Genomic DNA, 13,913 nt, shown 5'->3' with positions numbered 1-13,913 from the left:
GTTCTTCTTTCAATCACCTACGTGGGAATATGCTCCTAAAAACCAATGAGGAGATGAGGGAGGCGGGACTTGCAATGCGTCACAAATAGAACCAAGTTATATTTTAGCGCCTTGTTACGCAGATGAGCAGTATGGATGCAATGATTGAATATATATGTGTACATTTATTTTGCGACACGGGAGGTGTGGTCAGCATGTTAGGGTCAAATTTTCCTCCGTTCTTAAAGATCTGGGTTATGAGTCCTTGGTTCCAGATGTCAGGGAAAAAAACTACACTCGGGATCAAATTAAATAGGTATAGCCAATAGAAATGTTGCGCAAGTGAATTTGAGCATCTCATTTAGGATGCCATCACTTTGCATGCTTTTTTAAATTGGAGGGCCTGAAGTTTCTTATAGAGCTCTTGCTCAGATTTTGATTGTCCTCTTATAGCTTTTTCCAATCCATTCAACCTCTCATGAATTTGCCATTGTCCTGCGTTTGCATCCATTTAAACAGTGTGGTAGAGTTTTTAAAATGAGTTGTACATATGTCACCACTAACTAAGCTGTTTGGTGCAGTATTTCTAAATGGAAAAGAATTGCATGAAAATGAGTCTTCTCTCCTTGAATGACAACAAAGACTACTGAAGAATCCCTGCTGTTGACCAATCACAGACGACCAGCCGTAGACTTCGGCTACCTACTTCGGCTTGTCTCAAGAAAAATGTTTGTGTGGAACAAAAACAAAAATGTTGTCTTAATATATGCACAAACTGTTCTGAACTGTTTTGGCTGGGAAGCATGCGGACGCCTTTACACCATGTCTCCTGCAGAATGATGACATCAACATCTTTCAGATTATTTTTCCATTTAGGTTGATGAGTTCAGGCCCTGAATCTTCCACTTGTTAAATGATAGCGATTTCATGTTACAAAAATACAGTAACTACTAAATTGTTGAGTTACATAAACAATGGATAACAGCAAACATTTGTTCTCTTTTATTTATTTGTATTAATTGAACAAGTAAGCGTTGTGTGCAGTTTAGTGCAGATGTACTGAATGAGCTGTTTAATCTCACTTAATCCTACGGAGTTCTCCTGTCCTCTGTGATTGTTGAGTGGTGCGCAACGTGCACCTTCTGGGGTAGGGCACACCCTCTTGTGATGTCAGCAATGACTTTCTGGATGGTACGGAGATGAAAGTCTTTCCTGGGCAGCAGAGGGGAGATGGTGATGCAGGAGTTTGGGAATGACTCTGCTGACCAGGCTGCCCTACTCTCTCTCCTGCTCCTCTCAGCAGGTTGGTGTGTGTGTGTGTGTGTGTGAATAATAATATGTGCCAGGGCCGGTCCAGAGAGCTCTCTCTGGAGTAGGTGTCCCCATCTGAGCCTTGTTGTTGACTGGGGGGAGGGTGTTTGGGGTGATGAGGGACTGCAGCTTCTCTAGGGATCTACAGTCTTCTCTGTGCTGCAGGACCCTCTTGATGACAGACTGTTTCTTTGCCATCTCCTCCTTTATCTGTGCTAGCTCCACAGTACCTCAAGCACTGTGTTCAGGCTCGCTCTCCGCTCCTGGACAGAGTTCTTCAGCTGGGTCCTGCACTGGTTCTGTAGAAGCTCTGTGTCTGGGCTAGAAATGGTGTAGCTGGGGGTCTGCTCCTTTACCTCAGTAAACCATATCTCTAGCAGAGCGAGTTTGTCTCTCAGCTGGCTGATGGTGGTGTGGTCTCGGCTCTGGTGGTCGTAGGGAGGCGGGGGAGGATAGACGTGGATCTGGGCCTGGAGTGGCTGAGGTGAGGGTAGAGGTTGGGGTGCTGTCCTTGTCCTCTTTTGTTTCTGCTATTGTCTCCCCAGGGTGGAGAAGTCCTGCACAAAAGAGTTGAGTGCAGCCTCACTGCCCTGGACCATGACAGTGCTGTTCTGGAACCTGTTTTCCTGGTCCTTTTCACTGTCCTCAAATGTGCATTTGCCTTCCCTTGCAGATGACTTTCTTTGTTGTATAGCTGAAATGCCTGGTTACACCTGTATGTCAGGCTGTAGTGTGTTCTGTGTAAAATGACAGGTTTGTAACAGTCCTGTTGTTAGCAGTCGGCAAACAAAGTTTCTGCGTTCTCCCACCGTTATGTGTTGCTATTTCGTTCTCACTGTTCTGTGTTCCCATTTGTGCTGTTGGTGAATCTGTTTCCTTTGCAAAGTGAATAATGACTTTACTGGATAACATGAGTCCCATAATAATGTATTCCAATATGCCTAAGCAGGGCAGCCTTCATCTGCACACACACACAGCATTCATTAATTTGACTACGGAGACGTTGATAAATTTATTTAAAAATGAGAGCTGAATATAATATGTGTTGGCCTCTCAGTGCTGTATAGTATCCTGTTCTATTACTGCAGGTGACAGCCTGGTAGTCTACATTCATAATGGGCCTGCTGCCTCCAAATGTAAGATTCCCTCCATCCCGCCTGTTCATCGCTTATATGTGTATTAATGTGATAACACACCAGGGTGATTTCTTAATTTCACAATCCAGACCTCAAATAGGAAGCACATCAACTCAGCAACCACAGAGGTTTTCAATTTCAACACTCAGTCAAACAGATTGAGAGAGAAATATGCCCCTGTTGTAGCGCCACCGTGTGGTCAAGCTGAATGTGCATGCATATGTTGAGTCTTGACAGGGTTTGGAAGATGTGAACCATATTTGTGTACAATACAAATATCCGTGTCTGATTTATATGCCAGACCACACCCACGTTAATGTTTATTGGTCAGTTGACATTTTAAAATGGTTAAGGTTAGGTAAGGGATTTGGTTATGTATAAGGTATGGTTTAGGGTAGTTACATCCGGCTCAGGATGCAAGGACTGGCCATCTATTATATTAAAATGAGTTTTAACCGTGTTTTGAGGCTATACAGTGTTTGTTTTCATTTAACAGGCCTATGTTTTGTTCTGAAGGGGAAGAACAGTTAAACTAAGCTCAACAAGTATTAATAACTTTTTTCTTCTTAAATAATCAACGGGTGAAAGGCTACACACCCTTGAACAGTTTTCACATTTGAGACCCTCCTTTACTATCCAGCCACACCAGTTTAGGCTCAGGGTGCCAGCCTTCAGATTTACATTTTGAGTATTTGGTGGAAGGTGGAGACAGTCCATCAGAGAGGCTGAGGGTGGAGAGACAAAAAATAAGACATGTCTTGCAGAGCACATCACTTGACATGGGGTTCAAGTGAGGAATGGGTTCAGCTGGAAACAAACACTGATCATTCAACCTATAGAATGTTGTTTTACATTATACTACAGATATTTAACATTATACATTTTATTTTATAGATTTGCTTTTCAATTAAAGTAGTCTATACATCCTTGAAGTTTTCACATTTGAGATCGACTCGGTCTCAAATGGAGTACGCCCAAACCCACCGCGTTGACTCTCTAGCCTGCCTCAGTGGCCAGATTGACTCCCTCTGAATTCTGATTCTCTGATTTGATTTAGGCTGCTAGCCTGCCACAGTAGCCATGTGGTTATGGTTACTACCAGTAAACAAGTTGGAACTAGCTAGTAAGCTAACTGACAAATTTCAATTCAGCTAGTTTTATACGGCTAGAATTTACAACTTTTATACGGTCTTAAGAAGGTTCAGGTCCATTCTAGTATTCTAATTCCTAATTCCCTGTTTATACAACAGTAGGCCTAATCCTAGATACCTACGTTCCAGCGTTGTATATTTCACTATTTTTTTTATTTTTTATAGTACACTACTTTTGACCAGAGCCCAAACGGCACCCTTTTCCATACGTAGTCCACTACTTTTGACCAGAGTCTTTCGACCAGACCAGAGTGATATATGGAAAATTAGTGCACTAAATAGGGAATAGGGTGCCATTTGGAACACCACCACTGAGGTCCCCATGTACTGTAGCTGTTTGACTCCATTCGCCATACAGCCTAAACTGTATGGGTCATCAACAGTTCAGGAGTGCAGATGCTTGAAGCCATAAAGCAGGGTGATGAGAGACTTAATCCATATCTGTGTTTGTCTCTATGTATTTCTCTCACAGATGGAATGCATGGTGGCAGCAGAGAGCATGCAGAGATACAGGAGGCTGCAGTTTGAGTGAGGTGAGTGGACAGGCAACATCCTAGATTTCTTCCTAGGTTCCTGCCTTTCTAGGGAATTTTTCCTAGCCACCATGCTTCTACATCTGCATTGTTTGCTCTTTGGGGTTTTAGGCTGGCTTTCTATATAAACACTTTGTGACATCTGCTGATGTAAAAAGTGCTTTATAAATACTTTTGATTGACACGCTGTGGGAGTGGTGAGATAGATGAGAGGAGTCACTGGTTATTCATCAATGTGACTCCCTCCTTCCTTCACTGTAGACCTATCTTAACCTCTGAAACATTATAGAAGACACTGAGAGTGGACACTGGACAGGTCACAGCCGTGATTGCTGACCCAGTGACCATTGAACCTTAACCTTTACCATACAAAGGCTGTAGAAGTAGAGAGAATGGAGACACTTGACTGTTTATTCAGCTTTCTCCTTCCACTTTTTAGGCCTGCCTTAACCTCTCTTAAAAGGTATAAGGCTCTCAGAGAGAAGAAGAGACAGTGATAGGCTGGCAGCGTTTTCTCTCCATCTTAACTAATCAAATTCAGTTTGACCGGGTTTGTGTTGGATTTAATTGGCAACATCCTCAGAAAGACAATCCCAAGACATCTGGCTCATGAATAATGGTGGATGAGCACTTTCTAATTTCAGTGGAGCCACACACACACCCACAGCAGTTGTTATGTATCCTGTATTGGATGAGTGAGGCTTTTATTTTGACTCCTGTCCCCAGAAGAGTTCCAAGAAATTAGCATAATCGTGATAAAAGAGATCAAACCAGGACAAAGAATCATACTGTCTCTCAGAATAGCATTTATTAAGATGCCAAAGATTGTGAATTGAAAAAGTATTTAAAAGCTGTGCTAGTAGTCTTGTTCTACTTCTATTGGGTGTTCCGTTCCCATGTTCCCCCATTGAGGTATGAGGTCCCAGCCATAGATATAGAATAACTAGTATGTTCTGTGATGAGTGGACCGGCGGCCATATTGAGTGTACCAGTAATTCTATTTCTATGATGCCAGGCAGCTCTGTCCCTGTGTGATGGGAGAACAAGCAAGGAAAATGGACTGAAGGTAGAGGGATTACCTGAACTTATCCAATAAGAAATCCTCATTTAAGTTTTCCATTGCAAAGCATTTTGCTACGTAATGAATACAGTCCGGTCCCTGTGTGTGTTCCACAGAGGTGCTGTTGGACCCATGCCGGACCTGGTGCCCGTCCTCGTCGTGCCAGGCAATGGGCCAGCTGAAGGAGATGGAGCTGCCACAGCTGGTCCAGTGCTCTGTGTGCAGGCTGGAGTTCTGCTCGGCCTGCCGGAACAGCTGGCATAAAGAACATGCCTGCCAGGACAACACCTTCCGACCCGGGGAGACCAGGTAGGATATTACTGCAACACACCTGTACACTATACATACCTATACACTAACACTGTACACTATCACACCAATACCAGGGGTTGGAACCGGTCAGGGAACAGAACAGAAAACTGAGTGCATTCCAATGCATGTCATGATGTTGAGCTCTTCAAACCAAGCCCCCTCTATGTCCACCCCTCTCTTGCTCCCTCCCCACCTGAGAAATTTTGGTCGCTTCTGCGCGAATTGGTGAAGTAAATTAATGAGCTAAATGTAAAAACATTGTTGATTTCACAGGTAACATTTTTTATGAAAAGGAACTATATAAAGAACCGTGTATCTTTTTTGGGGGGGGAACTTTAGTTTCTGGTTGGAACACCGGAACAGAACAAACGAAATAGGGGTTCTGCTTGGAACGGAACAATTTTGGTTCCAACCCCTGACCAATATACACTGTTACACCTTCCTACCTGGGGGGACCAGGTAGGCTTTTACAGGTAGGCTACAACACAACACTGGATAACACAACACTCCTACCTACTGTAGACTACTGATACAACAACACTCAGGAGGACTACACAGGGTAGGTTCAGTATGAAGAAAACGTTTTGAAACGGAGTGAAGTGGGAAGGTTCTATCTGAATGTGCTCAATAACACAGCCCATCAAAGACTGAATGACGCGGTGATTTTTAGCTGTTCTTATTGCTCTTGTTATTCTTGACAGTGCAGTATGTACTGGTCTATATACGTCCCACCTTGATGTTTATTGTCTCTTGTCTTTCAGTTCCTTCTACAAGAGCAATGGCGACACGCCCATCATGTAAGGTGTACATCGAGAGGGACAAGGGTTGTGCTCAGATGATGTGCAAAGAGCTGTAAGCGTACCTTCTGTTGGTACTGCCCGGGGTCTCTTGAAGTGAGTTAACCAACCAACACTGAACAGACACACACACCCTTCTGCTGGTACTTCCTGAGCCTGCAATAGAAAACCCTAATACTAACACTCTAGTGATCTATTGAATTGTTTGGGACCTGCACAAATTGACCAAGCAACAGTTTATAAAGCACATTCCACACATGATGCAATGTTTTTTTGTTTTTTTTAAGAATCTGATTTTATATAAACTTACTTACATACAGTACATGTATATATCTTTGCCAATGTCAATTTTTCCAGTGGATCTGCCCACACATTTAACCATGACATAACACATTTAATCCAGGATATAACCATGATAGTGATTTCTTCTCTCTCTCTCCATGATGACCTCCTCCTGAACCACTATGACAAAGGGCCGTGCAGAAACAAACTAGGCCTCTCCAGAGCTTCAGTTATCTGGCACCGGACACAGGTACTGTATTGTAAAAATGACACATTAGTTGACTTTAGCTCAGCGGGTTAACAGAGGCTTTTGGTATGCTGGAGTCCCAGGTTAGAACCCAGTCAGTCACACGGGCTAGCTGTGGCAGCAGTATCTACTATATGTCCTATAGTACAGCTACAGATACTTTGAAAATGAGGACCTGTATGTCATTGAAAAGGAAAAGGAAAAATTATTACCACAAATGGGTACTTAAGTGACATTTAAAAAATCCAGCCACTCATGTAAATTTAAAGTTATGTCTGTCACGGAAGGAGGTCGAGGAGAACGTCTCAGACAAAATATGGATGAACTTTAAAAAAAAATAGTATTGATGTGTGTGAATATATCTGTCCCCACTTGTCTCTGTAGGTCTTTCATAGGTTTAACGCCACTACAGGGATGCCCTAACTGCTTCATCAATATTTTAAAGGGGTTGTTAAAAGCTCTGCTCCCATTAGACTCAACACAATGATGTTGCCTAATGGCTGTTTATTGTCATGGACACTAAGTGATGTATGTATATATCTTTGACATCAAAGAGGAAAAAGCAAAAAGATGATTCGGTGTCATAAACACTGTGGACACCAGCCCTGTCTCACTGTACATTTTATGTTTTATGTTTGGGGAACTACTTCCCCCTTGTGGATAGTCAGGCAAATGAGAGTGAACAAATGTTGTGTTGGTGCACCATTGTACTGTACATCACTTCTCTCGGATATCTCTGTGATGTTTGGGTTAAAACAAGCACATTATGAATCCCATCTTACAACTAGTGATCTAAAAAGGTCTTCGATAAATGTACTTGCTCATTGGGGTTGAAGAGGGTATATTGGGGTTGAAGAGGGTATATAGTAAAAGCACACTTCCACATCTCTCTCCAGGTGGTGGGGATATTCGCTGGCTTCGTGCTGCTCTTGCTGTTGGCGTCTCTCTTCCTCCTTCTAGCCTCATCCTTCATTCTGTGCTGCAAGTGTAAATGCAGTAAAGGGGATGACGACCCTCTGTCAACCTAACCAACCCCACCCTGGGCACAGTCATGCCAGCTTACCTGACAGACAGGGGCACCAGGCCTGTTGGTGAACTTGGTGGTTGGTTAGTCATCCACGCCGTATGGGTTTTTGTCCCTCCCACCTGCCCAGAGGACTCTTAGGGATCGGTGGATTGGTCGCTGGGGCAGAGCAGTGCAGGTGGATGAGGAATACACCCAGCATGTTTGGTTGAGAGGGCACTCACTCTGTGGTTCTGTTGTGATGTTCCATGTGTTACGAAGGGCTGGGTCTGCAGAGGAGAGCACCAAACATAGCACCAGTCAATGTTGGTTGTTACTTCAGAGGGCTTGGAAGATATTCTCAATATGGGATCATGTATGTGTGTCGGGTTCAAGGTTACGTTTTTTTTTTTTTGTCTTGTAGCTATCTTGGCTCTTGTTTTGGGGGCCTGCAAATAGAAGTTTGGTATATTTGGAGGGTACAGCCTTGGCTATCAGCCACAGTATGTGGAAATGTCTGGGGGTTATTTATTTACCAACCCCTTCTGCCTTCCCTCACTCTTCAGTTTTCTATACAGACCTGGTTTTCATATACTTGAAAAATCGATACAAAAATACTTTGAGCATTTGCTTGAGTCTGCCTGGTTTTCAGTTTTGGGAATTTTCAATTGATTTATTAAGCCAGGTAAGCTCAAACAGGCACAGATAAAGTATTTTCAATAGATTTGAATTACTTCTATAAGAACATAAACGATGATTGTAGATGTTCAGTTTGTATAATTTAAGCTTAACCTCTGAGGAATCACATCATCCATAGACTATATTATGAGCGTTTTGTTTTGTATTATAGACTCGCTGGGAAGTAATTGTGCGCCCGATGTCACAGGAAGACCAAAACGATCATCAAGTACATTACCCACCTGAGCCACTGCCCGCTATCGTCCAGAAGGCAAGGTCAAAGCTGGAACCGTGTGACTGAAAAACAGCTTCTATCTCAAGGCCATCAGAGTGTTAAACAGCCATCACTAGCACATTAGAGGCTGCTGTCTATAGGCATAGACTAGAAATCACTGGCCACTTTAAGGAATGGAACACTAGTCACTTTAATAAGGTTTACATATCTGGCATTACTCATCTCATATGTATATGCTGTATTATATACTATTATACAGTATCTTAGTCACTTAATAATGTTTACATATCTTGCATTACTCATTCTCATCTCATATGTATATACTGTATTCTATAATATTATACGTTATCTCATTCACTTAATAATGTTTACATATATTGATTTGATAAATTCCTTACATCTCATATGTATATACTGTATTCTATACTGGTCTACTGTATCTTAGTCTGTTTCGCTCTTCAATCGCTCGTCCATATGTATATAGTCTTAATTCATTCCTACTTAGATTTGTGTGTATTGGGTATATGTTGTGTAATTTGCTAGCTATTCCTTGTTAGATATTACTGCACTGTCGGAGCTAGAAGCACAAGCATTTCGCTACACCCGCATAACATCTGCTAATCACGTGTTTGTGACCAATAAAATTTGATTTGATATTAAGATGTGAATGTTGTTCAGCATAACCTACAGGTTGAACGTCTACAGTATGGTTGAGGATGTTGTATATTATACTCTAAGTCAACCTTGCCAACACTTAGAATTGACTCGTTCTCCAGAAGAAGACTATTTGTAAACCTTTAGCATTGAATAATTTGCTTAAATCCAGGGGGGTGGGGCAACATTGATCTCTCAGTATTTCTATCAAACACAGTAGAATAAACAGCGCATACAGGCAGCCGAGATGTAGCAAGCAGGGTTGGGGTCAATTTCATTTCAATCAATTTAGGAAGTTAACATTCCCAATTTCAACTTTGCTCAATGCTTCTCTATGGGAAACATTTGAAATTGGAATTTCAATTTACTTCCTGGATTGACTGAATTGAAAACGAATTGACCCCAACCCTGGTAGCAAGCTTTAATGTCCACCAAATAACCCCTTCTGTAGCAGTTCAACCTCTGTCCAGAATTCTAGCAGTGAAACCCTTTACCCCTTAAATGAATGAGTTCAACTTACCTTATATTAGACAATGTACTTGTTGATGTAGCCAAAGTCCCATAAAATTCCTTTACAGTCTACTTTGATATGAGTGTGATTGATTCACACTCCCTTTGTTTTGACCAAAATGCTCTTATTTATTATTGTACATTACAAATATGTTCTGTTATTTAACCTACAATTTGTCACATATGTACTAGCATGTACTTACCCCTTGACACCAATTATGTTTAGAAAGACTTAATTGCTTATCAGAACAGTAGCTTTACTTTAAATTATTCTGTGACATGACAATGTACATTTTGGGTTTTAAAAGTTTAAAGGTATTCTATCACACTGTTTTGTGTATACGGAGGTAACAAGATTAATATGGAGGTATTACCATTGACATGATTTGTTTCATTTTGAACTGCTCTTTTCAGGTCATTTCAATGTTATTCCTACACAAAACCTGGTCAATTACATCAGACTCCAAATATGGGCCCAACATATCCTGGTCCAAAATTAAAGCAGCAATTGGGTCAATGCAACTTAGCAGACTTATCTGAGCAGTGAGGAGGTGTGTGTTGGGGGAGAATAGGCTAATTGCTTTATTCCCAATTACGAGACAAATGCAACCAAAATGATCCCTTAAGATGTCTAGGTCAGAACCATCTGTAATATGTTCACTGACATTTTCAGTTCTTCATTTTTTTTGTATTTAAACTGCATGAAGAACAACTTACTGTAGCATTTGTGCACATGACCCACATCAGGGTCTGACATGGGTCTGACAACTTGGATGGGAAATTACTAAGGATAATAGTGGATGATATTGCCACTCCAATTTGCCATATTTTAAGCCTTGAGGGAAGCAAAAGTAATTCCGCTACCTAAGAACAGAGGGTGTTCTTCAATGGAAGCCTCTACAACATATTCCAGGTAGAATCAGGAATTCCCCAGGGCAGCTGTCTAGGCCCCTTACTTTTTTCAATCTTTACTAACGACATGCCACTGGCTTTCAGTAAAGCCAGTGTGTCTATGTTTGCGAATGACTCAACACTATACAAGTCAGCTACTACAGTGACTGAAATGACCGCAACACTTAACAAAGAGTTGCAGTTAGTTTCAGAAAGGGTGGCAAGGAATAAGTTAGTCCTAAATATTTCAAAAACTCAAAGCATTATATTTGGGACAAATCATTCCCTAAACCTCAAATAAATCTTGTAGTGAATAAAGTGGAAAATGAGAGAGTTGAGGTGACTACTGCTTTGAGTAACCCTGGACTGTAAAACTGTCATTGTCAAAACATATTGATACAACAGTAGCTAAGACGGGGAGAAGTCTATCCATAATAAAGCGCTGATCTGCCTTCTTAACAGCACTATCAACAAGGCAGGTCCTACAGGCACTAGTTTTGTTGCACCTGGACTACTGTTCAGTTGTGTGATCAGTTGCCACAAAGAGGGACTTAGGAAAATTGCAATTGGCTCAGAACAGAGGGACTTAGGAAAATTGCAATTGGCTCAGAACAGGGCACGGCTTGGAGCTAACTTTAATAATATGCATGTCAATCTCTCCTGGCTCATAGTGGAGGAGATATTGACATCACTACTTGTATTTGTGAGAGATGTTGAATGCACCGAGCTGTCTGTTTGAACTACTGGCACACAATTCGCACACCCATCCATACTCCACAAAACATGTCACCAGAGATCTCTTCACAGTCCCCAAATCCTGAAGAGACTATGAGAGGTGCACAGTACTACAAAGAGCCATGACTACATGGAACTCTATTCCACATCAAGTAACTCATGCAAGCAGTAAAATTAGATTTAAAAATAGACCTTATGGAACAGCAAGGACTGTGAAGCAACCCAAACACAGGCCCAGACACATGCATACACACACGATAACATACGCACTATACACACACGTACACATGGATTTTGTGTTATCGATATGCGGTAGTAGAGTAGGGGCCTGAGGGCACACTTAATGTGTTGTGAATGTATTTAAAATTGCATAACTACCTTAATGTTGCTGGACCCCAGGAAGAGTAAATAAATACAAATACAAAAATACATGAGTTCCGTTTGGTTCCTGTTCAGATGCTTACATTCTGTACATTTGTTTGTAATGCCACTTTTATACTGTGAATAAAAAAATAACATTTTGCTTGTTCTGGTAGCAGTGATTCTTGGTTGTGCTTTGAGTGAATAAAATAAAAACTGGATGTGTCTTCGATTTCTAGCTAATTTGTAGTTTATAAAGTCTAACTTAGGATGGGATTGATTAAGTTAGTTCCAAATGGACTCCCAAATGGCACCCCATAGGGCTCTGGTCAAAGGTAGTGCATGTGTCACACACCCTGGCCGAGTAGGGCTGTGACTAAACTCAGTTCAGTATCATAGATCTGACTACACCACCCTAGGTTTACACCAAAAGGAAAGGGTGTTCTGAATAACAGATCTACCATAGTCAACACAGGTTCTTTGAGAATGGGCAACCTACAGCGGTATTTGCAAACAGAACAGGAACTAAATCCACGTGTATTGATCATATCTTTACTAATTCTGCAGAAATCTGCTCTAAAGCGAACGTAGTGATCATAATATAATAGCCATATCTAGAAGAACCAAAGTTCCAAAAACTGGACTTAAAATTATGTATAATACAAAAGGTTTTGCAATGATTCCTATGTCAAAGGTGTAAAAAAAAATATGTGTTAGTCTGTGTGTAATGCAGAACATCCTAATGCTGCACTTGAAGCATTTATGAAACTGCTTCTTCCAAATACTAATAGGCTTGCGCCCATCAAGAAATTCACTGTTAGACAGCCACATCCACATGGATAGATTATTTGAAAAACTGTATGGCTGAGAGGGATGGGACAAAGGCAAATAAGTCTGCCCACACAGCAGACTAGCAAACATACAGTAAATTGTGAAATCACGTAACTAAACGAAATTCAGTTGTGTGGTGTACTGTAGCTGACTTGGGCCATTATTGCTTTCTGTTTTTACTAATGACCTTCTCCTGAGTGAATAAAGCATGGGTGTCTATGTACAGTGCATTCGGAAAGTATTCAGACCCCTTGATTTTTTCCAAATTTTGTTAGGTTACAGCCTTATTCTAAAATGGATTAAATAGTTTTTTCCCTCATCAATCTACTGCCAATACCCCATAATGACAAAGAAAAAAAAAACGTTTGTATGTTGTTGAAGCACCTTCGGCAGCGATTACAGCCTTGAGTCTTCTTGGGTATGACACTACAAGCTGGCTGTCATGTGCCTTTTACTGAGTTGTGACTTCCATCTGGCCACTCTACCATAAAGGCCTGGTTGGTGGAGTGCTGTAGAAATGGTTGTCCTTCTGGAAGGTTCTCCCTTCTCCACAGAGGAACTCTAGAGCTCTGTCAGAGTGACCATCGGGTTCTTGGTCACCTCCCCGATCAAGGCCATTCCCCCCCCCCAATCAGCTCTAGGAAGAGTATTGGTGGTTCCAAGCTTCTTCCATTTAAGAATGATGGATACCACTGAGTTCTGAAGGACCTTTAGTGCTGCCGAAATGTTTTGGTACCCTTCTGCAGATCTGTGCCTCGACACAATCCTGTGTCGCTCTACAGACAATTCCTTCAACCTCGTGGCTTGGTTTTTACTCTGACATGCACTGTCAACTGCGGGACATTAGATAGACAGGTGTGTGCTTTTCCAAATCATGTCAAATCAATTGAATGTATCACAAGTGGACTCTAATCAAGTTGTAGAAACATCTCAAGGATGATGAATGGAAACAGGATGCACCTGAGCTCAATTTTGAGTCTCATAACAAAGGGTCTGAATACTAAATAAGGTATTTCTCTTTTTTATTTGTAATCAATTTGCAAACATTTCCAAAAATCTGTTTTCACTTTGTCATTATTGGGCTATTGTGTGTAGATTGATGAGAAAAAATATTGAATATATTTTTAGAAAAAAGACTGTAATGTAACAACGTGTAAAAAGTCAAGGGGTCTGAATACTTTACAAATGCACTGTACACTCACGACTCA

At 41.3% G+C, this 13,913-nt stretch overlaps 1 protein-coding gene across 1 annotated transcript; it reads left to right on the top strand.

Moving 5' to 3' along the window:
• Positions 1-5,058: 5,058 nt before the first annotated feature.
• Positions 5,059-12,042, top strand: rnf144ab (ring finger protein 144ab). Its single transcript, XM_065026982.1, is given in 7 exon segments — positions 5,059-5,101; positions 5,287-5,479; positions 6,244-6,276; positions 6,278-6,326; positions 6,328-6,375; positions 6,753-6,811; positions 7,705-12,042. Coding segments are annotated over 6 exon segments (387 nt in total). The 3' UTR covers positions 6,774-6,811; positions 7,705-12,042.
• Positions 12,043-13,913: the final 1,871 nt, after the last annotated feature.

This window comes from Oncorhynchus nerka, linkage group LG13, assembly GCF_034236695.1.
Source record: "Oncorhynchus nerka isolate Pitt River linkage group LG13, Oner_Uvic_2.0, whole genome shotgun sequence".
In the NCBI taxonomy this organism is placed as follows: domain Eukaryota; kingdom Metazoa; phylum Chordata; class Actinopteri; order Salmoniformes; family Salmonidae; genus Oncorhynchus; species Oncorhynchus nerka.
The sequence above is the reverse complement of the archived record's forward strand: the minus strand, read 5'-3'. Positions and strand labels throughout refer to the sequence as shown.